This window comes from Sturnus vulgaris, chromosome 1 (assembly GCF_052056855.1).
Source record: "Sturnus vulgaris isolate bStuVul1 chromosome 1, bStuVul1.hap1, whole genome shotgun sequence".
Taxonomy (NCBI): Eukaryota; Metazoa; Chordata; class Aves; order Passeriformes; family Sturnidae; genus Sturnus; species Sturnus vulgaris.
This window is the reverse complement of record NC_142243.1, coordinates 622553-649362: the sequence shown is the minus strand read 5'-3', so window position 1 is coordinate 649362 and position 26810 is coordinate 622553. Positions and strand designations below refer to the sequence as shown.

The following is a 26810-nucleotide window of genomic DNA, read 5'->3' as shown; positions in this document are numbered from 1 at the left end:
CAGCGGAGATGCCGGCTGAGACATGGCAGGGCCATGCCTGAGGTGCTCCCAGGGCCACCTGTGTGGGCAGGGCCACGCTGGGTGCCGTGTCCCTGCCCCTTGTCCCTTCTCCTTGTCCCCCCGCAGGGCTCTGAGCCGCCCGGGGTGCTGGGTGTGCACCCCCAGCCCCGGCAGTGGGTGCTGGGCACGGTGGTGGGAGGCGCGCGTCTCTTAGCAACTCCTGTGCTGCGTGGTTCTCCTGGTGAAGGGAAGGTGTGAACACACACACACGGGCCTCGGTGTGCTGCTGGGGGCTCGGGGCTTCCCACAGCACCCACCCTGTGTCACCCCAGTGGGGGCTCAGGGGTACCCTGCACCTGGCTGGCGGTGGCACGGCTCACCTGTGGCCACAGGGCTGCGAGATGGTGCCAGAGGCTGCAGGTCCTCGGGGCTTTGCCTGCTCAAGCCATAGCCCCATTCTGTCTCCTCCGAGCCCTCCCTGTCTGGGCTGCATTCCCTTAGTACCTGCCAGGCACTAGGATGAATCCTGATCCTGGAGAAACGTGTGCTGTGACTACACAGTTACCTGTGACCCGTTACCAGGTGTGTGAGAGTGAATTAACAGGGGTTGATGAATGGCTGGAAGAGCCTTGCTGGAGATGCTATCATTCCGTGGAGTGCCTTGGTCTGGAAGGGAATTTCCTTCTAAACTGCAGGTTTGGGGCTTGATACAGAAATGTCCGGAAGAGGATTTTGTTTGTTGATGTTCCTGATCTGAAGGTCAGAGTTGGTGACTGCAACGATGGTTCATAGTCTGAAAATCCATGACAGAAGTTGCCAGTGAAACACCAAATTCAATTTCCTAGAACCTGAGCACTGGGTCTTGCAAGACTTGCTCACATCCTCCTGCCAGATTCCTTCGTTTTTGAAGGAAAAGTCGAAGGCAGTGCTATGCTGCAGCAGGGGCAGGGGGTCCAAGTGCCCACCCTCAGCCCAGGGCTGCCAGTGTCCCTGCAGGGGTGTCACCACAAGGGTGTCACCGTTGTAGCCTTGCCAGCAGTGGGGTCAGGGGCGTTGGCAGAGCTTACAGAGCCAGGGAGGAGTGGGGATGTCTGTGACAGTGTGGCTCTGCCAGGGAGGGGCGTGCAGTGGATGTTGGGGGGCTGCTGCAGCCCCCAGGCTTGGGGAAGAAGCCTTTCCTGAGGAGTTTGGAGCCCACGATGGGGTGAGAGCCAGCAGTGCCTGCTCATGGGTCAGCAGAGGTGGTGCCACTGTGGGAAGAAAGAGAAATCTGTGTTGTTTTGGTCTTCTCCTTGAGCTGGAGCTTTATTTGGAGGCCACGGGGGCTGAGGGGCACTGGGGAATGGGGGAGATGGTAGCTTGGGCTGGTCGCCAGCATCAGCTGAATCACAGGCAGGACCTGGAGTTTTTTGGTAGTTTCTAACCACCAAATTTGGACAGATTTTCAGGGGGCTTGCAAAAAGCGATTCCCTCATCCCAGGCTGCTTTCCTTGCCAAGTTGTGGAGACTGCTGCAAGCTGCTGAGTTCTATAAAAGATTTCATATCTGCATAAAGCAAAACGATACCAACCTGGGGCTGGTGCAGCCCCGCTCACAGTAAATGTGACCTCCATCGTCGTGACTCTGGGACAGGCTACAGACAGAACCGTATTAATAGAGTTTGTAATTAGAGCAGTAATTGCACAGTGCTTAATTTCTTTCCTAGAAATGAACTTTGAGCTGTGACCAGAATGGAGGTTTGAGGAGGACGAGTGTCTCTGGTGCAGGGGGTGACCTGAGGGACATGCAGGACAGGCTGGGAGCAGCATGGATCCATGGACAGGTGGGAGAGACAGCACAGCAAGATGGAGTAGCAGAAGAAGATCATGATGTGGAACTGAAGACATGACAGAGGTTTTCTGGGTGTGTAAAGTGGTGACGGCAGGAGGGAGAGGTAGAAGGGAGATAAGAAGTTGGTGAGATTCCCTCAACAGAGCTTTTGCTAGGGAATTTTCTTCTAATGTTTGTGGTTGTGCACATGCCTTGGAGCCCCCCTAAAGCTCAGCTCTCTGGGAAAGCTTGGAGAGGGTTTGAGCCATGGTGAGGACTCGGTGTCCAGGGTGCAGGACCAGGAATCTCTCTGTAGCCAGCTTTACCTGGAGCACATGTTTTTTCCCTTCGTTGTCCTTCCTCACCTCTCCTACCTGCCTCTAAACCCACGTGGGTTCCTCTCAGCAGTTTAAGAAGCAAGGTTAGTTTGGGAAGGCTCTCCTCTACAATTTCCAGCTGTTGCTGCTCTGGCAGAGGCTTGGGATGAGAGAAGCCCTGCAGAATGTCTGTGGTGGCTGGGAGCAGCCTGGATGCCCGTGACCTCCACATCTGCTCTTCCAGGCAGGGGCTACCCCACTGCTGGCTCTGCATCACTCCAGGGCCTGCCTGTTGGCTGGGTACCAGACCAGCACGGACCATGGGGTCACTTGGTGTAAACAGTCCATCCCAGGATTTTACCCTTAAAATATAAAGCCTCTGGTTAAGCCCTGTTGGAGGTACAGACCTGGGCCTCTGCCTCAGGAATTTACATCATAATCCATCTTGCTGTCAGTAAATGCTGTGACTTTTCCAGCTGGCATCGCCAACATCCTGGGTATTTTCTGCATTTCTCTCTTAGGAAGGGCTCCTTTGATACTGTGCATTTTCTTGTTTAAAGCTGCTTGCACCAGTTACTGAGGCCACTTTGCTGTCTTTCTTTTTCATGAGTTAAATTGTCTGTACTTCATCATTCTGTTCAGTTCCAGCACAAGTCTTCCAGCTCCATGCTCCATCCTTTCCCAATGTCTTTTGAAGCTGACTCTACTTCCTGTGCTGGTTCACAAAGCGAACTGAGGCAGGAGCTGCCACTGATGCAGGATCTTCTGGAGGAAGATGAGGACCCTCCTGGCTGGATCCCTGCAGTGCACGCAGGGCTCACCATGTCTTCACTCTGCTGAATCAGCCCCGAGTAAATTACACCCTTTGGGAAGGAGAGCGTTGTGCTTAGCCAGCTTTTTCCTGCTAATTCCATGACCTCTGCAGAAAACTGCCCTGTTTATATGTGTCTGTGAGTTCCCCAGGGCTGGGAAACCACAGGCCATGGTGCTGGGGTGCCGTAGGGGGAGCTGCAAACTCCGGAGCCATCGGCGCATCCCTGCTCCAGGGCCGGAGCTGGGCATCCCGGGCAGCTCTGTGCCTCCTGCTCCATTACCCCTGCATTCAGGGCAGCGTTCCTCTGCCATTGTGCTCTCCAGATTTGCTGGAAGTTAAGTGCAAAGGTGGTCAAAAGAGCACGAAATGACAGGTTGGGCAAATCATAGAACCAGACAATGGTTTGGGTTACAGACCATCTTGTTCCACCCCCTGCCATGGGCAGGGACACCTTCCACTAGACCAGGTTGCCCCAAGCTCCGTCCTATCTGGCCTTGAACACTTCCAGGAATGGGGCAGCCACTGCTTCTCTGGGCAGCCTGTGCCAGGGCTTTACCACCCTCACAAGGAAAAATGTCTTCCCAGTATCCCATTATCTAACCAATATCTAACCCTGCCTTCTTGTCTGTGGGAAGCCATTCTCCTTGTTCTGTCACTCCAGTCACTTGTCCCAGTCCTTCTCCAGCTCTCCTGGAGCCTCTGTAGGCCCTGGAAAGAGCTCTAAGGTCTCCGTGGAGCCTTCTCCTCTCCAGGTGAACATCCCAGCCTGGCTGCAGAGCAGAAGGGCAGCTGCTGTTCTGATCAGGCACTCTGTGTTATTTGGATGAAGGCTGCTGTGGTCTCAGGGCTGACTCCCAGGAGAGGCTCCTAAGGGCACTGGGAAGTGCTTCCTGGGCTGCCTTACCTGCTGGCAAGGGAGAGCCCTGGGTTCTCCACCACTGCGTGTGTCCTGCCTGGCATGAGCAGCACAAGCAAAAGGATCTGCCTGGGACGAATCCTGGAGCAGATTCTAATGTGACAGGAGACATTGGACCCCCAGGACTGATGGGCAAGAGCCAAGGAGCCTTTAGAAGGCTTGAACAAATACATCCCTTGTTTTTAGCTAGTTTTATGTTGTGGCCCAAGTCATGTGGAGGTATCTTTGACAGGTGCAGTTCTCACCTTGCCAAGCTTGCAGATGGAGAATCCGGTCTTGGGGAAGAATCAGAAAAGGCCATTCCTTGATGCCCTGATCGATAGGAGTTGGGAGAAGAGATGGTGGAACTGTAGCAGGAAGGATGGAGGATGGTCCTGATGGCGGGGAGCTGAGCAGGGTGGAGCTGTAGGTGCTGTGCTGGGAGAGGTGAAGGTTCCTGGTGCTCTGCGGGCAAGAACTCAGTACTGTGGCTAAAGAGGGGATGCGAAGGCACACGGGAAGAACAGGATTTGGAATTGGGGTCGGGAGAGAATTGAGAGTCTCTGTGGCTGCAGTTTCAGTTCCCTTGATCCAATCCAAGCACGGTTGCTGCGGGCAGGGACAGTGCAGCTCTTCCCACTTGGCAGCTGCCCCTACCCCTCCCTGTGATCAGGAGTTACTCTGGCAGGAGCCAGGCATGTGCTGGGCTTGGTTCAGTCGGTTCTCAGCTGCTTGTGGAATGAGCATGTGAGCGCGGGTGCTGAGGAGGGGCACGCGTGGCCAGGTCTGGGGGAGGCACAGAAGGCCTGGAGCGTGCTGATCTCAGCTGTGTGACAGCTGATGACAAAGCTCCCTGTGCCCATCCCCTGACCATGACAGCGGCACCAGCAGTGCCTGCGAGGGGCTGGGACTGGTGCCTGTTCCAGGGACACGCTCTGGCTGTTTGGCCTGAGGCTGGCTGGGCTCCCTGTGCTTGCTGTGGGTCAGTGTGATGTCAGTCCTGGTGGCTCTGCGCCTTCCCAGCACAACTGCTGTGGGAAGTCCCAACTTAATTCTTGCCCCAGCTTAAACTCCAGATTTCTCAGGAGTTTCCCAGCTTGGTTGCACAGAGCCTTCTCCAGTTTAGGGATGCTCTGCACTGACTGCTGCTCCAAGCAGCAATGTCCTGTCAGAACAGGGACAGCAGTGACCGTGTCCCCAGACCCTCTGCCTTGGCTGTGGGGTGAGTCCTGGTGTGCTGGGGCTGGGGTTGCTGGGCTGTGCTGGGGAGTACCAGCAGTTCACTGTGAATTGTTCATCTGCCATTTTCTTTCAGGAGCTTTCCCAAAGCTCCTGACAGAGCAGGTTCACTTTCTGCATACATCTGCCAATGCTGGGCACTGCTGGGCTCTCACCTCCTCTGGATGAGATGGGAATGTAAGGCCTGAGTGCATCCAGGCTGCTTGTTTTGAGCTAGTGATGGGACTTCTGCTTAAATTGGGTGGCCAATTTAGATCTAAATGATGTCTTACATGGTCCCAAACTGTGTTTCCAACTGGACTGGCTGACACGGGATGGTCCAACGCTGGGGAATACTGGGTGTTCTGGTGCCTGGGGCAATGGGTACAGCCTTGGGGCTAAAATCCCCTTGTAGCTGGTGTGGATCTGGAGGGAGTGGCCACATGGTCTGGAGGAGCAGCTGGGCTGAAGGGCTGGCACAGAAGCCTGGCTGCTGGGAGTTGAGAGATGCCTGTGATCAGAGCTCTGCAACTTTATGGACATCTCAGCAGTACCATGATGCTCTTATGGCATCCCTCCCTGTCAGGAGGAGGCCTTTTCTCCCTGTGGTCCCACTTTCCTGCTTTGGCATCAGATTATTTTTTAAAATTGTTCTCCAAGACTTCTTGCAAGTCATTATCTTGCCATGCAGCCCTGCAGGGATTGTGAATCCATGTCTGTTGTGTTCCTGCCCTTCATGGAAGACACACCTGGCATCTCATTCCTGCAGCCTCCTGCAGCTCTGGGCAGCACTGGGAGCATGGATCTCCTGCGTGCCTATTCAGGTGGATTTCCTGAAGTGATGTGGTGAGTGCAAGAAATCTTCTGGGGCAGGAAAAGTAGAAATTAAGATAATTTTAGCTTCTTCCCTACTGGAAGGAGGTTTGTGTGATTAAGACCTGCTGCATGCCTACCCACTGCTCCTGCCTCAGTGACTTTCAGACATGCTGTCCAATTACAGACAAACCCTGCTGCTTCTGAATTCTCACAAATCTTAAGGAAACAGATTTTCTGGACAGAGCAGAGCACCCCAGCTCGTGATATGCAGAGGGAAAGGGAAGTTTGCATCTGTCCAGGGTGTCTGGCTGCAGTGGGGCTGCATCTCCACTCTGTAAGGCCTGGCTGTGAGTCACTGGGGAATTCCTGCCCGGGGTCATGAGTGAGATCTGATTCTGGCCATGTGATCTATGTGATGAAATCCACTCCAGCCCTGGGGCTCCGTGCCACCCTCCCAGCTGCTGCATCTGGAATCCCGGCCGGATCCTGCTGTACTGGAGTTCCAGGGGTTGCCTGCAGGGCTGTTGGCCCTGGCTCCCACAGTGGGCTCAGTGCTCGCTGGCTCCTGCTCTTGGTTTTGGGCAGCTTTGGGTATTTAGGGTCGCCCACCTCACCTGGGGTAATTGGGGTGTTCCTGGTGGGCACAGAGCTTGGGGGAGCTTCGAGGAGCTCTTTGGAAGAGGAGAATGAAGTGATTTCAGGTGGTTTACATGGAGCTTTTCCAACATGAAGCACAAACAGGAGGAAGCAGGGAGGTGTTTGCTGTAATTCAGCATCTGGGAAGTGGAGCTTCTGCCAGGGTTTGGGAGGGAGGCAGTGGAGGAAAGATGGTTGTTATGGAATGAGGCATTGGGGAGGGGGAAGACACGCAGCTCGTGGTTGACGTGACAGAGGAGGAGGGCCCAGAGGGGGATTCAGAGGGAGCGTTCTGCTGAAGAGAGAGGTTAGGGAAATAATTCCAGCAGCAGCAGCAGTGCTGCAGCTGAATAGGGATGAGGCAGGGTTTTATGGGTTATAGGCACTTCTGGGGAAAAGGAGCAATAGTGCTCAGTGCAGAGTGGGTGCTGTGGCCTTTGGCTGCGTGGCCAGAGGACAAGGAGGTCTCAGGGACTGGAGCCTGTGGAGCTGTGCAGGGCTTTAGGGACAGGCAGGATGAGAAGTGAGGAGAGGGAAAGGAGAATCTGTGAACTCTTGCTGTCTGAGTCGTGTCCTCAAGTCCCAGACAGGGTCTGAGTGACGTCCCTAGTCCCTGTGCAGCAAAGGCTTGGGGGGACATGGGACAAAGCTGGGATTAGAAACAGCTCTCTTTAATCATGTGGACCTTGGGCCTGTGGGTGCACACTTGAAATGCTGGAGGGGAAAAGAAGCTGAGACTTCATTTTGGACAGGAGACAGTCCAGGAATAGAAAAGCAGAGCTATGAATCATCACACAGAGCTGAGGGATGGCGTTAAATTAAAGGCTGGCTGGAGGAAGCGTGGAAGGAGAAGAGAAGGTGCTATGGGCAGAGCCATGTGAGACACCCGAGAAACAGCAACACTGGAGGTGGAGAGTGAGGACAGTCTGTCTGAGGCTGGTGAAAGAAGCTGTAGAGAACAAGGAGGAGAACAAAGAGGATAAAAGAATTGCTGGGATCAATGAGGACAAGGTGTTGTGGCCGGTTTGGTTCCTGAGAGAGCAGCTGCAGGGTCCAGAAAAGCCCAGAATCTGCAGATGAGGCAGGAACAACCTTGTGCAATACCCTGGTGAGACAGAAAAGGGCAGGGGGAGATCCTGAGGTGGGGATGTCTGTCCTCCTGGGAAATGAAGGTGTGTCAGGGGCATCAGACACCTTCCCAGGAGACTGGAGAGAATCCAGAGAGCTGGGTTTGGTGCATGGACTGGTGGATATGGGTGAGGAATTGCATAGATGGCCACATCCAAATGGTTAAGGTCAGTGGCCAAATGGAAACCAGTAATGAGGGCTGTCTTCCCCAGGTCCATACTGGGACCAGTACTGGTTAATGTCTTTATTAATGGCACAGACAGTGGCACCGAGTGCACCCTTGGTGTGTTTGCAGGTGACACCAAGCCAAGGGGTGCAAGTGAGAGGCTGGAGGGCAGGGATGGCATCCAGAGGGACACTGACAGAGGAGTAGGCCCATGGGATCCTCATCAAGTGCAGCAAGGCCAAGTGCAAGGTCCTGCACCTGGTTCTGGCCAGTCAGCTGTACCAGTACAGGCTGGGGCACCTTTCACTGTCCCTGTCCAGCCTGGCCTTGGACACTGCCAGGGATGGAGCAGCAGCCACAGCTTCTCTGGGCACCCTGTGCCAGGGCCTCACCATCCTTACAGGGAAGAATTTAATCCCAATATCTAATCTAAATCTCCTCTTTTAGTTTCAAACTATCCCCCCTTGGTCTGTCACCATCTGCCCATGTAAAACATCTGAAATTGCATTTTTTACTGGGAGTGTTGATAAATTCTTTGGACTCTACCTGTGCTGGCATCCTCTTTACTCTTAGTTGTGGCAACTTACACAAAGAGGCTTAAACCTCCCCTGTCCTCAGTATCATTCCTCAGTGTCTTCTCTGTCTCCTGTGGAACAGACCAGGCTTTCCTGTGTCCTTATGTTGGTCCCTGATGTGCCTGGGATTTGCCTCTAGTGTTTGCTGTTTGTCACTGGTCGCCTCTTGCTCCCTGTGCAGCTGCTCTGGGCTCAGACTAGGGTGCTGCTGCCATTCCTTGATATCTGTCCTTCTTAATCTGACCTCATTTCAGTTTCCCTGTGCATGTCTTCCTGTGCCAAGCCCAGTATGGAGCTTGGATGAGCCAAGTTGGTCTCCTCTGCACTGGTTTCCTCTGGGATGATTTCTGTGTACACCATCACTGCTGCTGCAGGGGCCCAACAGCTTTCTGTAATCTCTTTTGTTTTCTCTTTTTCTTTTTTCCTTGTGGATTTGCTTCCAATGAGATCTTGCCTGTGGAGTTTGGTAATCATAGAGTTCCGGGATGGTTTGGGTTTAAAGGGACCTTAAAGCTTATCCAGTTCCACCCCCTGCCCTGGGCAAGGGCACTGTGCACTAGACCAGGTTGCTCCAAGTCCCGTTCAGCCTGGCCTGGAGCACTTGCAGGGATGGGGACTCCACAGCTCTGGGCAATTCCTGCCTTGCTGGGGCCTCTGCAGCTTGCTGTCCTTCCTCCCACAGACTGTGAGAGCTTGTGGGCAGTCTTTGCTGCTCTGCTGCTCCCATCATCTTCCTCCAGAGGGTCAGCTAAGGCTGCTCTGGTAGAGTGCAAGACCTGGAAACTGAATTGGAGAGAGTCTTAAGAGAAAATCAAGGACAAAATGACTCATGGCTTGGTCCAAGTGAGAAATGGGCATGGGAGGAGGTGCCCAGCCCCTTTGCAGGGCTAGGAGTGGATTTCTGGGGAGGGGATTGCACAAAGTGCTTGGGGAGCTCTGGTGGTGAGAGGGGAGGGGGAGACCAAGATACTCCTCTTGGAGGAGGAAATGCCTAAACACAAATGTGTGTTGGGCTCAGTCAGCTGGTTTGTAGGCTCTGTGGGGTTTGTGGGGTTCGGTTTCAAACACAAATGTGTGATGCTGGAGCATCTATTCCATTACTGGCCATGTATCATGAGCTTATAGATGGTGCTATCATCTCCCTGTTCAGTGTAGCAGCACTGCCATCCAGCAGGTTGGGAAGTACTTTGTCTAGCTGGAAAGATCTTGGATCCCCCATTCCTGGAGGTCTTCACACCCTCCTGGGGCAACAATTGAAGGGAGCCCAACCACTGCTTCTTCAGTCAGTTGTTCCAGTCATTAATTCCTCCAGCTGCTGATAGTTCCCATTTAATTCCCAATTTACATTCATCGGTTTTCAAGTTCATTTTCTCGCTTGTTTCATTAGATTGGACTAAGTAAAACTTTGTTACCTGAATGTTATTCCCTGAGAAGTTTACTGTTACTTTATCATCAATTACCTCTTGATGTTCTTTTTGGGAAGTAAATCGCAAAATGCTCATTAAAAGTCTCTTCATGAGTTCATTTTGTGTGGTCTTCAAATAATTTTTATGGCTCTTCCTTATCCAGTGTTCTTAAAATGAAAATCATCAGATTATAGGTAGTGTGCTCCCACTTGGCCCAGCCACAGTTCCATGAACTGTAAATCCAGTTCCTTTCTTTGCTGTCTGCTTTTTTATAAAATCCCAGAGTGGTTTGGGTTGGGAGGAACCTTAAAGGTCATCCGTGGTCTGTGTGCATTAGAGCTCTGGTGTCCAGTGTATCCATCCCTGGGTGATGTGACTCCACACTGATGGTTCCTGTCACCCAGTCGCTTCTCCCGTGTTGGAAACAGCCCCAGAAGGACGTGGCCTGTGGATAGGGGCTGGGGATCTGACTGTCTTGGCGTTCCTGGCATTTGCCATTTCACCTCTCTTAGAGCAGTAAAAGTGTTTTCCCAGTTGTCTGAAGCTGCCCAGCATCACTGATAAGGCTCCAGGTGTCACTGGAATCCTCGTACCTGTTGATGTGGATCTCTGTCTCTTCTGAGCCTGGTCCTACTGTGTTTATTGTAAATGCCTTAGCACAGTGATGGTTTATAGAGGGGATGTTGTATGGGAATGGGTTACCTGATCATGGAAACATGGGCAGAGTTGTTTGTGTCTTGGAACCATGGATCAGTTTGGGCTGCAAGAACCTTCAAGGTTGTCCAGTCAAACCCTGTGTCAGCAGTACCTGAACCACCTGGAGGAATGCAATCAGCTGTAATATGAATTGTTGTATAAAAACATCCAGTTCCATTGACCCCATCCCTTCCCAGAGACTGGTGTCAGTGCGGGCTGATTGGGGGTGTGAGGTCACTTCACTCCGTTCCAGCCATTCCTGAATGTCTCTGTTATTTCAATATTTATTAAGAATTAGCATCAGCAGGAGTGTGAGCTCACTCTTCCTCACACCATTGTATTCAAGTTGTTTGTGCCTTTAAATGAAAGTTACGTTTTTTTAAATGACATTTTGAAAATTGTTTCTGCTAATGGTTTTGCCATTCTGCATTTGCCTGTGCTTGCTCTTCCTGAGTGTTTGTGTGAGTGCCTCTGGTGCTGTCTGTGCGAGGCCCAGCAGACCCCTGCCCTGCTCTGGGGGTGAGCTGTGCCTCCCTGGATGGGTCTGTGCTGCTCACAGCCGCTTCCTGCTGCTCTCAGCATTGTTACAGGCTCCTTTTCCTGAAGGCTGCAGCTTCCTACACCGTTTTTGATGCTTCCTGTGTTCAAGATCTTATTGACATCTGTTTCCTCCTCTTTCTTCCTACTTCTTACCCTTTTTTGGGCAGTTTGGATGTCACTTGCCTCCGGCCAGGTTCAGGAGTTTTAGCCAAATTGTTGTCCTGGTGTTTTTATGAAGTGTTGGCATTTGGGCTGTCTGATCAATTATTATGGAAGTGTAAAAATGCAAACCACAGCAAAATCCCTGAACTGGGGCTTAGAATCCTGGAATGGTTTGGGTTGGAAGGAACCTTACATTCCCTTCCGTTCTACCCCCTTGTCATGGTCAGGGACACTTTCCACTGGACCAGGTTGCTCCAAGCCGTGTCCAACCTGATCTTGGACACTTCCAGGGATGCTTCAGCCACAGCTGCTCTGGGAAAACGCAGGTTGCCCTGCTTTCCCCTCCAGGTGGTGGGTGCTGCTGGTCCCTCGTTGTCCCTGGCTCCCAGTGTGCCCGTGGCTGTGTTTGGTGGGCTCCTCACAGTGCTGGCTCTAGTGCAGCGTCCCTTCCTCTCCTTGAGCTAGTTCTGCTGGTCCCAGAGTGCAGCAGCGCTGCCAGATTTAGGTGGCACAGTAAAATAAGTGCAGTTACTGAGAATTTGGGTTACTTTATTACTGAAGTAGGTGCTAAGCGGCTTTGTCCAAGTGAGGAGGGTGCCATGTTCAGAGGGACAGGGCAGGTCTGGTCCCCTCAGTCCCCCTGCATTGTCCCTGTGCCCTGGCCATGTGGATGTGACACTTGGGAACATGGTGGTGGCCCTGGCAGTGCTGGGAAACACTTGGTCCTGATGGTCTCTGAGGGGTTTTTGCAGCCTTAATGATGGTGTGATGCCATGACAAGCTGTGCTTGGCACAGCCTGGCCTTTGGGCTGCCCCATGGCGGGGCAGGGCGTGTTGAGGCTGATGAATGGGTGGGTGTGTGGGGCACGGGTGAGCCCTAGGCCGGGCATCACACCAGAGGGCAGTGGCAGCTGTGGGCAGGCTGAGGGCTCACCCGGTTTGCAGTGATGCAGCAGAGCCACCGGCATGTCTGGGGACGGGCACACGCCCTGCTCAGTGTCCTTGGAGAAGCACTGTAGCACTGGGACAGCCCTGCCCGTGCCAGTGCCAGGTCTGTGCTGTGCCCAGTGCCAGGGACCTGGGGGAGCCGCCGGCAGCAGCAGCAGTGTGAGCAGGGCTGCAGCTGGAGCTGCTGTGTGCTGGCCACCGCCGTGTCCAGGGTGAGTCACGGCCACGCTGTGACTCAGCCGCAGACTCGCTGTGCTGCTGGCCCTGCACCTGAGTCACTGTGCTGGCATGGCAGCCCCGGCCCTGCCTGGGCACGGACACACTGAGGAGTGCGGCTGGGGCTGTGCCCTGGGGGTCCCAGCACGAGCCCGGGCCAGTGTGACCTTGCTGGGTGTCCTGCAGTGTCCCCTCCACTGCAGCTCCCTGTGCCTGTGTGACACGGAGAACTCCAGTGGGTGACTGCAGGGCTCAGGTGCTCCCGGGCCCAGGATGGATCAGAGGTCACAGTGGCTCTGTACAGGCAGCCTGGGCAGCCAGCTGTGTGCAGCTGTGTGCAGCTGTGCCCTGGGAGGTTCTCTCCAGAGGCTGGAGGAGAGTCTGGCCTGGAGCACACCCTGCTTTCATGGGAGATCAGCTGTAGAAGTAGTTTCAGCCCTGGAGCCATTCCAGTCTGAGGGTGGGGATGGCTCCACATGAGCTCTTGCTGGAGCAGGCACTTGCTGTGTCCCAAGACTCCAGTGCAGATGACATCCTTCCAGCTGACCAGGTTGGAATTTTCTGTGGGTGGGAAGTTGCTTTCTCTGAGATTGGACATCAGTATCCAGACCTGCAGAAAGGGCTGTAGGAGTGTGTCTGTAATCATAGGAGTGTGGCTCATGGCTGAGTGTCCATTGCCTTCCAGGCACGGGCAGGGCAGTGGAGTGCACGTGCCATGGAAAACTCCTCTCCATCAGCACGTTTCCCACTGTCTGACTGTTGGTCTGTGTGGTGGTACATGATCAGAGCTGGGCTGAGCAATTTCACTCCTTGGATTGGGTGTAACAGCCAGGGGAGGCCTGGGCCCTTCAGCTAATGGTCCTGCTGACCACAGCGGGGCCAAGGCACGGAGCACGTGGAGGGGATTTTGGGCAGTGGCCTCTCAAAGTGGACCGATGTCTGGACAGAAGGCAGAGGGGCAGCTCTTCTCTCCTCGTCTGGGATATGTGTCTATGTTAGCTGAGGGCATCCTGGGCACAGGGAGCTCCCCTGATCTGCCTCAACAGCTTTGCTGCTGCTGCCAGGGTCACAGTTTAAATTGTGGTGTTCTGCAAACCCAGGATATAAGTCTGGGGAGTTCCATGGTGCTGCCAGGTCCTTCCCAGCTTTGCTTTCAGGAAGGGTTTATGGCTGCACGGTGGAGTGATGAGAGTGGGGTGGGACAGGGTGCCCTGTGCCAGTGGCGGTAATTAACACTTCGGCTCCACGCTGTCCTTGGCTGACCAGAACCACTGTGGCTCATACCTGTGTCAGGGAAAGGGCTTACCCACCCTGGGAGCACTGGGCCAGTGCTCCCCGCAGTGCCTGCAGCCATCTCCCAATTCCCTGAGTGACTCAGAGCACATCAAGCCTTTTCCTGCTGCTGAGGCACCGGGGAAGCCTTGGTCAGCAGGATCCTGTGTGTGCTCCAGGATCAGCTGCTGACGGACAAGTCAGTGTGAGCTTCCATCCCCTGCTGTGCTGACATGGGAGGCTCTCTGGAAACCCAACTGGCCACTGAAGGAAGCAGGAGTCAACACCTGAGCGTGGCTGGCCGTGGTGCTGGGGCCAGGTGCAGGGCAGTGGTTTGGGCAAGTGCCTTCTCCTCTCCTGGCACTGGGGATGGCAGTGTGACAGGTTTAATACTTAAATTCCCAATGTTGGTAATTGTCGTTCCACTGAAGTCTCTAATTCTGCCGTTTCCATGGAAATAGAATGATCTTGTGATTAAGATGTGAGGCTGAGGTGGCAGCTCTCTGGTCCTTCAGAACTGCAGGCCCTTGTTTGCTCCCACAATTGTGAGAGGAGACACACACCTGTCCTTACACGGCAGTCTGGGTTCCTGCCTCCAGAAAGGTGTCTGGAAGCCCTGCCTCGCCACAGGGACCCTGGCAGAATCTCCTCAGGTGCATCCAGCAATGGTATTGCTCGTTCTGTGTCAGCTGAGTGGGTTGTCCTCTATGGAAACAGTGAGATCCAGAGGGGGGGAGTTGGCTAATACGGTGTCAGGGATGGAGGTGACATCACCTGAGTCTGCTCCCCCAGGCTCCTCGTCATCGGTCTCAGGCTGAAGTAGGAGTGATAAGTAGGTTGGGTGACTTGGGCACTGGAAGTGCTGATTTCTCTCCATGCTGTGGGAGAGCCGAGGGTGCTGGATCAGATCCGGAGCTGTAAACCACAGATGGCTGGAGTTCAGCTTGAGAGGAGGAGGAGGAGGAAGAAGAGTTGTGATGGGACCCACTTTAATTCTGGCACCCTCCTGCACAGGGTGGTGGTGCTGGGGGCCGTGGGGCTGGTGGGGCTCAGCGGGGCCTCTCCATGCAGAGCTGCCCAGGAAACTGGGCTCTGCAGAGCAGATCCATTCTCGGGAGGCTGGGGAGCTGGGGTGTGCAGCCTGCATCTCCCAGGTCTCCAGGCTCTCTCATCTACCTGGGTGGCCTTGGCATTTCTCCTGCTTCCCTGTCGCAAGCAATACCTTGGAAGGAAATCCTGCAGTCACTGTGGTCATAGAACCAGAACCTTAAAGCTCATCCAGTCCCACCTCTGCCATGAGCAGGGACATCTCCCACTAGACCAGGTTGTTCCTGGTCATCCAACCTGGCCTTGAACACTTCCCGGGGTGGGGTGGCCACAGCTTCTCTGGGAAATGCTTTCATAGAGTTGTTGAGAATAACCCCAAGATTTCATCTGAGAAATGCTGGACTGGAGATGCAGGAAACACTTGCTGGGCCCCAAGCAGCACCCACTGCGGCTTGGCAGATCAAAGTCAAGAGTGCTGGACAGCCTGGAGCTGGGACGTTGATCAGCTCTTCAATCCCTCACTCAAAGCTGGAAAAATGCACAGCTTTGGCCAAGCTGCCGTGTTTTTCCCCAGCCTGCTTTTGGGAAGTGTCTGAATTGCTTTTGCTGAAACTTCTATAAATACCTCCCGATGCAGTGAGCGAGCATGGAAAATGTCAGTGGGAATGTGGGCTTGGCAGCCTGGGCCTCGGGGACGGCGTGACAGCCCCAGCCACGGCGTGTGCACACGGGAGAGGGGGCAAGGGGCCCTCCTTGTGCTGCTGCCAAAGGGGCTCCTCTGCCCCCTGCCCAGCCCATGCTGCTGCCCTGCTGTGAGAGGGCTGGGCTGTGCCTTTCCTGCTCTCAGGAAGCCATTCCCGAGCCCAAAGCTGTGTCCTGTGTTTCTGTAGCCTCACATGGAGCTTTTGTCCTTGTCTTTGGCTGGGCTGATCCTCCTCCGAGCACGTGTTTGCTGAGCGCCGCCGCAGCCCTGAGACATTTCACTCTGATGCTTTATGTGAAAAAATCTCCTGTTTTGGACCTGCCTAATTGGATGTGATGTCCCCAAGTTCCTGCTTCAGAAGAAACAGTGAACAAATTGTTCCCTAGTGGCCTCCTCCTTTCTTCTCCCAGCATGGAAAACTTCATTCCCCCTCTGCCATCTTCATTTCCAGGCTCCCTGTACAGTAGCTGTTCTATCCTGTCAGCCAAATCCTGCCCCTCTTGGTACCTGGTGAGGACTGTGGGTCAGGATGAGTGTTGGGATATTCCCTCTCTTGTTCTCCATTCTTTACCGAGTAATGGCTGGCACCCTCTTTGCTCTTTGATTGCTGCTGAGCAGTGAACTGATGTGCACAGAATCATGGAATCCTGGAATGGTTTGGGTTTGGAGGGACCTTAAAGCCCATCCAGTTCCATCCCTCTTCCACTGTCCCAGGTTGCTCCATGCCCCGTCCAACCTGGCCTTGAACACTTCCAGGAATGAGGAAGCTTCTCTGGGAAATGTTTTCATAGAGTTGTTGAGAATAACCCCAGGATTTCATCTGAGTGGTGAGAACTTGCAGTCTATTTTTGCAGATGTAAAATCAGAATTGTTTCTGATGATTCCACTTCTCATTGGTCACCTGCTGTTCTGGCAGCTGGACACTCAGGATTTTAAGGTCCTTTTGCTGCTTGTTCTCTTTGTTTCTGCCACCTTGAGTAATGTTTTGAGCTGCTAGGGTTTTCTTGCTTTATACTGCTCTCTGTGTGCCTGTCACACACTTCCTGCCCTGAAGCTGCAGGCTGCAGACGGGGGCTGCACTACCTGTGAGAGCTGTGTGACCTGGCCAGCAGGCAGAGAGCTCCCCTTGAGCCTGAACCTTGGACTGAGCTCCATTGGATCTGTCCCTTCTCCCAGGCTCTCCCCAGCCAGCTGCCCGTTCCCTGTGTGTCCTGCCAGGGCAGGATTCCTGTTTGCTGACCTTGTAGCAGCACAGCATGGCAAAGCTTTGCAGCCACCTCCTCTCAAAGCAGAGTTCTCCCAGGGAGGGATGCTGTGGTCCCGGGGTGCACGCTGTGGTCCTGGGCAAGGTGTTTGGGTAATGTTCATGCATTGCCATTTGGTTTTGGAGGCTGGTGTCACTAAAGCCAGAAAACCAATAAAATGACGAGCTGCAGGACTTGGGAGAGAGAACACAAATAGCAAATGCGGTAATTCCAAAGAATGTCATGTTTGTGCCCAAATCACATAAAGCCCCGTTAATGAGGGAGGCTGTGCCAACAGCCAGCCTGGCACATGGGGCGGGTGGTGCATCTGAGCAGCAGGACTGGCACAGAATTGATCCTAAACAGGGCAAGAGTTGGTGTTACAGAACACAGACCAGGAATGGAAGTGAGCAAAAGAGGTGGGACACGAGTGGCCATTGGCATCCAGCTAGTCAATGCTATGGGAATTGGGAGGTTTATTGGGAACAGAGATGTTTTTAGCTGTGATGTTTGTCTCTGCTGTCTGAAACGTGGGGTGTGGGAAGCTGTGCAGTGTAAGCATGTCCATCCTTGCTTGGAGAGGTGGAATCCTTACTCTGGAGTGGTTGTTCAGTTCTGAACAGCACCTGCCAAAGCCAGGTGTGTTCAGATTCCCAGCTTTGGGCAGCTGGCACCCAGAGCTGGCTGCAGAGCTCCCTGCGAGCTGGCTGTGAGAAGATGAGCGAGGCTGGAGTGGGCTGGTGCTATGCCAGCCTTCAGCAGGATCTGTGGATGACTCAGGTATTTAGGATACAGTTAGGCTGATACCGATCCCATCCCTGAGAGAGCAGTGGAGTGCCTGACATAATCCGAATTAGTGGGGAATTAAAGGAGGGAAGTGGGTGCTGAGTGACGTAGTTTGATGGGATCTACTTTCCATGACATTGAGAACAGCTCCGGAGCAGTGGGATTAGTGAAAGGTGTTAGTGATTAAATAATACCTCGAGGCTTCTTTATGGTGTTCGGGTTAGTCCAGAGTGACCTCAGGAAGAAACTGGAAGAGTCAATGGTCAACATGAGATGTGTGGAGTGGAGTAAGAACTGAGGCTCTCAGTGTGTAGTTGTGAATACAAACTGAGCTGAGGCAGGTTTGATTCCTGGGGATCCATCCTCTCCTGTGAGCATTCAGTGTCTGTATTGGGTCCTGGAAAAATCATCGAGAATGGTTCTCCCTGCCAAATCCAAGGTGGTGTGAGGATCTCAAAGCCATCCCCTTCTGCCCCGACCACATGGGACGTTGGTTTTGGTGCCGGGGGATTTGAGGTCTCCATTGTTGCTCTCTGTGGTTACATCAGGCAGGGGCCCCACTGGGACTCGGGCAGCTGAGACCCCTGGGACCCTGCTGGGACTCGGTGTGGAGACACGAGGGAGGCACGAGGTGAGGGTTGCTGAGGCCCAGGGTGTGATCCAGGCAGTGACACAGGGACTGGTCCCTCCTGGGGCACTGCAGTGAGACGTGTCACCCGTTCCCGTTTGGGAGATGAGCCCAAATGTGCAGGGCTCTGCAGCTCTGTGCAGGCTGAGTGAGGTGTCTGTGGCTGCAGCAGAGAAGCCTCAGGGCATGGTGGGAACAGAGAACAGGTGCAGGACCTGCACCTTCCGGCTGTGGCTTGTGGCTTTCGATTTCTGCGTTTTTCTGCTGTCTGTGGTTGGTGGCTGGTCTCAGTGCAGAGGCCTCGGGGAGGAACCCAAAATGCCTGAGTTAGACACAGGTAGGGGCTTGGAGCTGCTGGGATCTGTAAAGGTGAGCACTGATGGAGATGGCTGGCATGGCTGGGGAGGCTGCTTCCAGCAGGGGCTGCTCCGGGGGCCAGAGCTGGGACCCCCGTGCCAAAGTGAGAGCAGGAGACATCCAGCCCTTGGAGCAGAGTCTTTGGCTCAGCATGCCTCAGGCTGGAGCTGCCTCTGGTTCTGTCCAGGACCTGGGGGCAGCACCTGAGGAATGAGTGGGCTCATTGAAATGGATAGTCCTACCTACAGCGTTTGTTGTGGAGGTGAGTTCCACATGCCAGGTGACACCTACTTGTTTAACATCCCAAGGCTGGTATTTCCTTCTCTAAGTCCATTGCTTGTGAGCATCGAAGTCCCACATGGGGTTTGGAGCCTGCCCACCACGAGGAATCTGGAGAGGGCTGTTGGGGGCTGGGGCACTGCAGTCCCCTGCTGCAGGTGGGGTAGAGGGGTATTACTAATGCTGTTCTCACAACTGCCTCTTGTTGTTTGCAGCAAAACAGTCCCTGCCTGTGTGTGCAGATGCTGTTAGTCACTGTGCTCGCCTCAGAGGATGACGAGGTGAGCTGGGAGCAGCAGTAACACAGCGTTTGTTGGGGTGCTCAGGCCCACGTGAGCATCCTGTGTTGTTGTCAGCCTCAGTAGCTTTTTAGCTTATGTTTTGAAAATACTTCCTTTGCCTGCTCTGTTGTTCCTGAGCAGGTGTCTTTGGGAACAGGGCAGAAGGATGGGATCTTTCCATGGCTCTCATTGTTTTGCATGTTTCCCAGGGAGGGAGGAGTGGTCTTAGAGAGCTTTGGGTAGCACTGTTGGGAACATCCCTTTGGGATTCTGGGCTGCTCCCCTTTCTGTGGAGGTTGATGATTCTCTAGTCCTACCTTTTGCCAAGTTCGGCTCTTCCCAAAATTCTTGTGTTGTTGGTGTCTGTGATACCTGTGTGCACAGGCCCGGAGACCAGGCTCCACCTGCTGCTGGGATGGGTGGGAGCTTTGCAGAAATGTCCTGTATCCCCTGGGCATAGAACATCACCACAGTGCAGTCATGTCTGCAGGAGCTCCATGGGCCAGTGACAGGACAGCTCTGTGACCATCCTTCGCAGGCTGCTGCAGGGTCTCTACCTTTCTGTCAAGGCAGGAGGGATTTTCCTACTTCCTCCATCTCCTGCCATGTTCTCCTCCTGACCTCCATGTGGATTTTCATGTCCTCCGAGTCCCATTGCTGCCTCACTCACTTCTTAGTTTCATCCCGTTGCTATTTTTCACACCATTTCTTCTTTTGTTTCCTGCTTTTGGAATAAACTGGAGGATTTTCACTGTTTAAGTGATGGTTATGGCAGAGATTTTAAAGCAAGGCTTGAGGACCTGAGCAGGTCTTCTTTAGTCCTCTAACCAAATTTTCACCTGGCCTTTTGTCTTTGGATTTCAAAATCCCAAGGAGATTTCACAATGTCTTGCCTACTCGTGCTGATGCTGCTCATACCTGCATCACCAGTGGGGAGCTTGGGAATTGGGAACATCCTGATGCCTGGAGACAGCCCTGTTCCATGGGAACATCTCTGTCCCTGGGAGCAGCCTGGTGCCTGGGGCCAGCCCGGTGCATGGCTGGCAGCGTGCCGGGGCTGCTCGTGCCCTGCAGTGCAGGTACCAGACCAGCTGCTGATTTAGTCAGGACACTAAATCAGGATGCTGGTATGGACGTCTCTGCACGCAGAAGTGCCTGGAGGTAGCTTAAGGAGCAGAAGTGGTTGCTGCTGCCTTGATCTACTATTACACCCTGTAGGTAACATCCCAAAGCGTTATCTTCCGGGGCTTCCTTGAGGCACCAGGGGAGGTCCAAGCTGGACCAGCTTGGGAAGCATCATCCCTGCGTCTGCCATCCCTGTGTCTGACCTGCAGCATGTGGGTGCAGGATCTGCAGCATGGCCACCTCCACAGGGTCTATGGCAGGATGCCCTCTTCAAAAGGCTGGCAGCAGTTTGGTGCTCAGCTTCTCTCCAGGGTGGACACGAGCGTGGCCGTGCCCTGTGTGGGTGACCTGGGCCTGACCTCACGTCCGTGGGAGGGAGGCGTTCGCTTTATCCCGGGCTGGGGGGGAGAAGGTGGCAATTTCCTCATCAGCAGCTCGAGGTTTGCGGCAGGACCTGAGCTGGGGGTGTGCAGTGTGGGAGGAGGGAGGGAGCTGGTGCTGGAGTCGGGCTCTCCTGTGACTGTTACTTACTTCCCAGCTGGTGTTAACTCTCTGCTGGCTGGGCCCGTTCCTCCTCTCCATGGAAACTGTAGGGAACAACCTGCTTTGAGGCACCTCTCGGCAAGACGCCTTGGGCAGCCCGTCATTGTGTCAGCTGTCAGACCCAGGGCTCTGCGCTGCCGGTGGCCACGGGCACAGGGACGGGGCAGCGCAGGGCACGAGGGTCTGTGGCAGAGCTCGGTCCTGGAGCAGTGCCAGGAGCCTGGGAATGTGCAGGGCTGTGGGGTGGGTGGCTGTTTGTCACTGCAGAGCAGGAGACGTTGTCTCCTGGGCCCAGCGTGGTTCAGGTGGCCAGAAGGAATTTTTGGGGTGCCTGGGGTGACCAGAAAAGGTTTCCACAGTGGAGCTGTGTGGTGTGCAGTGGTGCTGCGGTGGATGCTGAGCCTGTGCAGGATTCAGTGTGAACGTGTCTCTCTGCTCAGGGTCAGGGGACGTGTGTCTCCTCCCTGCTCCCGTTGGGGTGTCAGTGGCTCGCTCCTGTCCCCGGCACGGCTGGCAGTGACGGTGCTGCTGACGCGCTGCAGTGTGGGCTGTGACGCGGGGCTGCGGGGGCTGCACCCCACGGCCGGGCCGCCGAGCCTGCGCCCCCAGCCGCTCCGGCTGCCTCAGCCTCATCAGTATTCCTGCTGCATGGCCCGGCCGGCTGCAGCTGGTTTGCAGAGCCCGGGAGCTCCGGCGTGGTCCTGACACAGCGCTCGGGGTCCTCCTGCGGCTGCGGGGCGGCTTGGCTGCCATCCCTGCGGTGCACAGAGCCCTCCTGCTCCAGCTGGACAGCGTGTGCCGGAGCCCTGCGTGCCCTCCAGCCTGGCACAGGTGTGGCGTTGTCACCTGTCCTGCGCCCCGTCCTTTGTCCCTGGCAGTGGTGCCACGGTCGCAGTGCCAGCACGGTCTGTGCAGGGCTGTCGGCCTCGGGCACTCGCAGCCCTGGTGGCACGTAGGGCCTGCTGCTGGCTCGTGTCTTCCCGTGCTCCTGGTGTGCCTGGTGCTGGCATCTGCCCTCTGCATGGGCACTCGGAACCGCTGGGGCCATCCATGCCAGGAGCCTCCTCCCTGCCCCGGCTGCCGGGGCAATGCTGCTCCCTCATCCCTGCTGGATGTGGGGGGCTGCAGGGGGGCCCCAGACTCAGCCCCTCTGCAGAGTGACAGTGCCGTTGAACCCAGGAGGGATGGTGGGTGCAGGTGTCCCGTTCTCCCAGCTGGACATCTCCGTGGCAACAAAACCACCCTCTCTGCAGATCTCTGGAGCAGCAGTACTATTTGTGTCTGGGGGAACACAGAGATACCAGTGCTGGTGGGTCTGGGAGAGCAGTGATACCAGTGTCGTGGGGTCTGGGGAGCACATTGGAGCATTTAACCATGGTTTAGACTCCCTTTCCTTTTCAGGGCTCCACCCTGAATGTCACACCAGGGCCAGCCAGCACTGGAATGTTCCCTGGCTCTCGAACTATTTCCATGCAGCTGTTGTTAAACCTCTCATGAATTATATTAATTTCAGCCAGATGTTGCTGGCCGTAAGTTTGTACCATGCATGTGACTCAAAGAAGGGCTGGTAAGGGACCAGCTTGTTTCTGTCCCCAGGCACCTGCTCTGGTGCCAAGGCCCTGTTACTGTTACTGTTCCCCTCTTGGAGATGCTTCTGCACCCCCACATAGCCCTGGGGACTCCGGCCAAGCTGCTGCCCACCGGCAGCTTGTGAGCAGGTGAGCTGTCACCTGTCCTCTGCATTAGACATAGACACAGCTCCAGTCCAACCCAGTATGGTTATGGTGTGAAGTGCCAGAGAAGAGACACAAAGGCAGCTGGGGAGTTGCAGTGATGGCTCTCCTCAAACCCTGGTGTTTTCTGGTCTTGTTCTCAGAGCAGTTCCTCCATTGGTGGAGGGCTGAGGCAGCTGGAGCCCATGTGTTGCAGAGACTGGCGGGGTTTGAACCTGTCCTGGGGTACAGATTCCCAATCTGTGTGCAGGTGCCTGCAGCCCTCAACCCCAGGAGATGAATCTAAAGTTCCATTTTAACCTATTTTAGATGTCTTTCAAAGTAACATCAAGGGGATCATGTCAATATACACATCAATGCACACAGCTTTTGGAAACCTTTGCCACAGAACAGCCTAATTAGGTAAGAATGGTTATGCTTTTACTGTGGTACAGACCAGTATCTTACTGGGATGCAGTAGGACAGGTGTTGTACCTGTATTTCTTCTTAGCCTGCTGGAGGTTCCAATTGACTGTTGTGCCCAGGTTCTGACTCTGTGTTTAAGAAAGGTGGAGACAAACTGCAAAGAATTGGGAATGCTTTAAAAATATGATCCTTGGTAGGACAGGGAAAGGATGTTTTCAGCTAAGGGGAGCTCTCCATGTTTTTCAATAGATTTAATCAGAATTTGGATGGAATCACAGGAGGAGGAAGAGCTGGAGCAGGAAGGAGGTCACAGGCTGGAGGAGTCTTGGGGAGGCCGTAGGGATGGGTCAGACAGACCCTGTCGGGGGGATCCAGCATGTCCAGTCCTGCCTCAGCAGGCACAAGGTGCATCCTCTCTCCAGCAGACAGTCTGTGATTCAGACACCTCACAGCCAGAACCTGCCAGAATATTTTAAAAAGCTGAGACTCATGTGGAAGGGAAACCATCTGGTGCTGTTGGAGTATGTGTTAAACCCAGGGTTTGGAAAGAGATGGATCTCGTCTCCCTACAGGAAGAACTTTCCATCCCTGGGAGCACAGAGCTGTGCCAGGCACGGGGGAAAGGAGCTTGTGAGGGTCCTGCCCTGGTTCCCTGCCCAGAGCCAGGTATCTGTGCCTGAGGTACCCCTGCCAGGTCGGCTCTCAGAGCCCGGTCCCGCAGCCAGCCCTGTCTGGTGTTCAGTACTGTGGAAGACATTCCCCTGTAATTGCTTCCTGCAGAATTCCTCATTGGCGCTGCAGTGCGGCTGCTCCGGGAGCCGGGGTGGCAGATGCTGTGCATGCGGGTCGGATCCAGTCTGGCAGTTCCCGTTCCTGTGACCTTGGCACAGATGGCAGAGCCGCAGCTCTGGCGGGCTGGCAGGCGCCTTCTGCTCAGTCCCGGGCACAGGTGCCCGTTGTCTGGGGAAGGAGGGGAGTGGGATGTGTCCATTGTCTGCCCACGGGCCTGGCCATGGCGTGGGGAGTGGCAGCTCTGAGCTCCAGCTCTGTGCGTTCAGCAGAGGATACCAGGGAGGGGAACTGCCCGCACAGGGCTGGTGCTGACAGGTGCGAACACCTGAGGGAAGAGCGGGACGTGAATCCCCAGGAGAGGCTCTGGGTGGGACCTCTGCTCCTCCAGGCCGTGGTGGGGTCTGTGCTACTGACAGGGATGGGAGGGGAGGTGGATGGTGGGACCTGTGGGCTTAGGAGAGGAGGGAAAAAGGAGAATGAAGGGGCTTGGCCGAGGTGCTGGCTGTGCAGGTGGGGTTTGGCTTTGTCTGAGGCCTGGATGCATCCAGAAAACTGGAGAAGTAGGATGAGGCTTGCTGAGGAGAAGAATGAGGGTTCGAAGAGAAGGCACAGTTCAAGAAGGTGATGGGAGTTTGAAAGAGTCAAGGCAGTGGAGTCAAAAAGTCCTGTATAAGGAGGGGGAAAGGGAGGTGCCTGATGTTAAGGTGTTCCCTGGAGAGGCCTGGAGAAGCAGGAGAAGACTTGGGCTGGCTCAGCAGACAGGGCTTTCAGTTAGGTAAAAATAGTTTAAGGGGGAGTGAGGCATCTTTTTTTTTCCTCCCCAGAGGGAGCACAGATCATACTTGCAATGTGAAGGAGGAAAGCCAGGGAGAGGGAAAAGGTGTGGAGGAAAAAGGAGGAGGAAGAAGAGGAAGAGGAGAAGGAGGAGGAGTGCCCTGGGGTGATGCTGGAGACAGGGACTGCAGGCAGCAATGGGGGGTGCTGGGGAAGAGCTGGAGGAGGTACCACAGTCAGGACTTCAGTGGCCGAGAGGGAGGGTCAGTGCTTGGTGATGGTGGGTTTGGTCAAAGGAAGGGACTGCCCTGGAACGAGACAGGAGTGAAGCTCTGGCTGAGGTGGCACACTTCACCTGGTGCCCTCTGCTTCGGGCTCGGGGGGGGCTCTGGAAGTCGGTGCTGCTGGGTCTGTGCTCCAGGGTGTGAGTTACTGCCTGGGTCCATACTGACCCCCCGTGTCCCGGAGCACAGGGCGGCTGCCTGGGGGGTTCGCTGCCCCATCACAGCTTTGGGAAAGGTGAGAAGGCAGCAGGTAGCTGGATCTGGTGCAGGGCTGGTGCGGCCGGAGCGGGGGTCTGGGCGCCGAGAGCGGGGGGTCCTGGCAGGAGCAGGGAAGCTCCGGGCGGGGCTGGGGACGTGCGGTGGGACTGCGGCCGGGGAAGGCAGCGGGGGACGCGGGGATGCGGAAAGGGGCGGATGGAGCGGGACCGCCGAAGGGCTGCGTGTGTTTGTTTGCCGGTAGCGGGATCCCACTGCCGCTGCCGGAGCCGATCCTGGCGCCGGAGCCGGTCCCGCCGGGATCCGGGTGTCGATCCCGGTGTCGCTGCCGGTGTCGATCCGCCAGGGTCGCGGTGTCACTCCCGGTGTCCCTCCCGGTGTCGCGGGCAGCAGCGGCGAGCGGGAGCGCAGCGCCCCCTGGCGGACACGGCCGGCCCCGCACCGCACCGAGGCCCCCGTTGCCGGCCCTGCCCGGCGGTCGGTACCTGGCAGGGTCCGGGACGGTTCTGGTCCTGGTGAACACCCCAGCGGGGCCCAGGCAGGTTCTGGTCCCGGTGCTCGGCGCCGCCTCGACGGGGTCCGGGCCGGTTCTGGTCCCGGTGAGCGCCACGGCAGGTTCCGAGTCAGCGCCGCCGCTCCTGCTGCGGGCTCCGGCGCGGGCACTGAGAGCGGCCGAGCAGTGACAGGGACCGCGCTGCTCTGCCCGGGGCCGCAGCCCCGCGCCGCTCCGGGACGGCGCCGCCGCCGCTCGTCCCCCGGGCTCGGTGCCGTCGGTGCCCGCGGAGGGCGCGGCGGGCGGGGCGGCCCCGGCCCCCGCCCCATCCCCATCGCGGCCCCGGCCCGTTCCGGGGCGGGCCGGCCCAGCCCCGCGCTGGCGGCGCCGAGCACGGCCCGGACATGCGGGCGCGTCGTGGGAGCCCCGCGCCGGCGGCGGAGAGCGGCGGGCGAGGGGCCATGGGGCAGCCCCGCCGCTGACCATGGCCGAAGGCTGGCGCTGGGCCGGGCCGGGCCGGGGCGCCCCGCGGCCGAGCCCCCGCCGCGCCGTCAGCGTCTGCGAGTCGCTGGACCTGCAGGGCGTCCCCGCCGTCCAGGCCGCGCTCGGCGCCGCGCAGCAGCAGCGCCGGCGGCCCAAGAGCTTCTGCGCGGCGGGGAACGGGCTGACCGGGGCGCTGCTGCCGCCGCCGCCCCCCGCCCGCGCCCGCGGCGGCCTCCTGGACCTGCTCCGGCTGCGCTCGCCCCGCAGGCAGAGCCCCGAGGGAGAGGGCGACGGCCCCGGCGAGGCGCAGCGCCCGCGCCCCAGCAGCATGACCTTCCTGCCCAGCGCCCGGCCGCCGCACCCCGCCGAGAGCCCCGGCTTCCTCCGCGGGGGCTCCCTGTGGGGCAGCCGCCGCTGGAACCTCTTCGGGGGCAGCGGCTGGAGCGGCTCCAGCCCCAGGAAGAACTTCAGCTCCCTGCGGAAAAGCTTCAGTTTCCGCCTGCGCCGGGGCCACGAGCTGCGGCGGTCCGAGTCTGGGGGGCTCCTGCGCCCCACGCGCCTCCGCACCAAGAGCGAGGGTGATGCCAGCTCCCTGCACACCTGCCCCAGCAAGCGGGACCTGCTGTACCCGGAGCTGAGCAGGGTCGGGGGCCGGCTGCACACCGACCCTGTGCAGACAGGGGGACTCTGGAAACTCCTCACGAGCCGCTTCCGAAGGCGAGAGCGTGGCAGCGTGTGCCCCAAGGATCCCCACGGCAGTGTGGAGCCTGGCCTCCTGGGTGGGGGTCCTCTGCGGGCTCTTGGTAAGTGAGCACAGGGGCAGCGCTGGGCTGCCGAGAGCCCCTTGTGCCAGCGTGGCCTGCAGGGATGGGTGGCTGTGCCTGTCCCAGCCGGGGCTCTGGGCTGTGCACTGGCACCTGGTTCTGGCCCGGTGCTCTGCAGGGTTTGCACTGGGCCCAGTGAGGTCGTGTGAGTGCTCACAGGTCGTGTCGTGCTCCGGTGCCCTGGGCACTGCACCGGCAG

At 56.4% G+C, this 26810-nt stretch overlaps 1 protein-coding gene across 3 annotated transcripts in view; it reads left to right on the top strand.

Moving 5' to 3' along the window:
* The window catches only part of AGAP3 (ArfGAP with GTPase domain, ankyrin repeat and PH domain 3), a 102725-nt gene that overhangs the window by 2053 nt on the left and 73862 nt on the right, over nucleotides 1–26810 (top strand). The window contains exon 1 of one of the 3 annotated variants that reach the window (XM_088172416.1): nucleotides 25789–26590. The exons of the other annotated variants lie outside the window; for them this stretch is intronic. Within the exon in view, the coding sequence (XP_088028542.1) occupies nucleotides 25789–26590 (802 nt within the window). Of the gene's footprint in view, nucleotides 1–25788; nucleotides 26591–26810 lie in introns of those variants that run through there. 3 annotated transcript variants of the gene reach the window in all.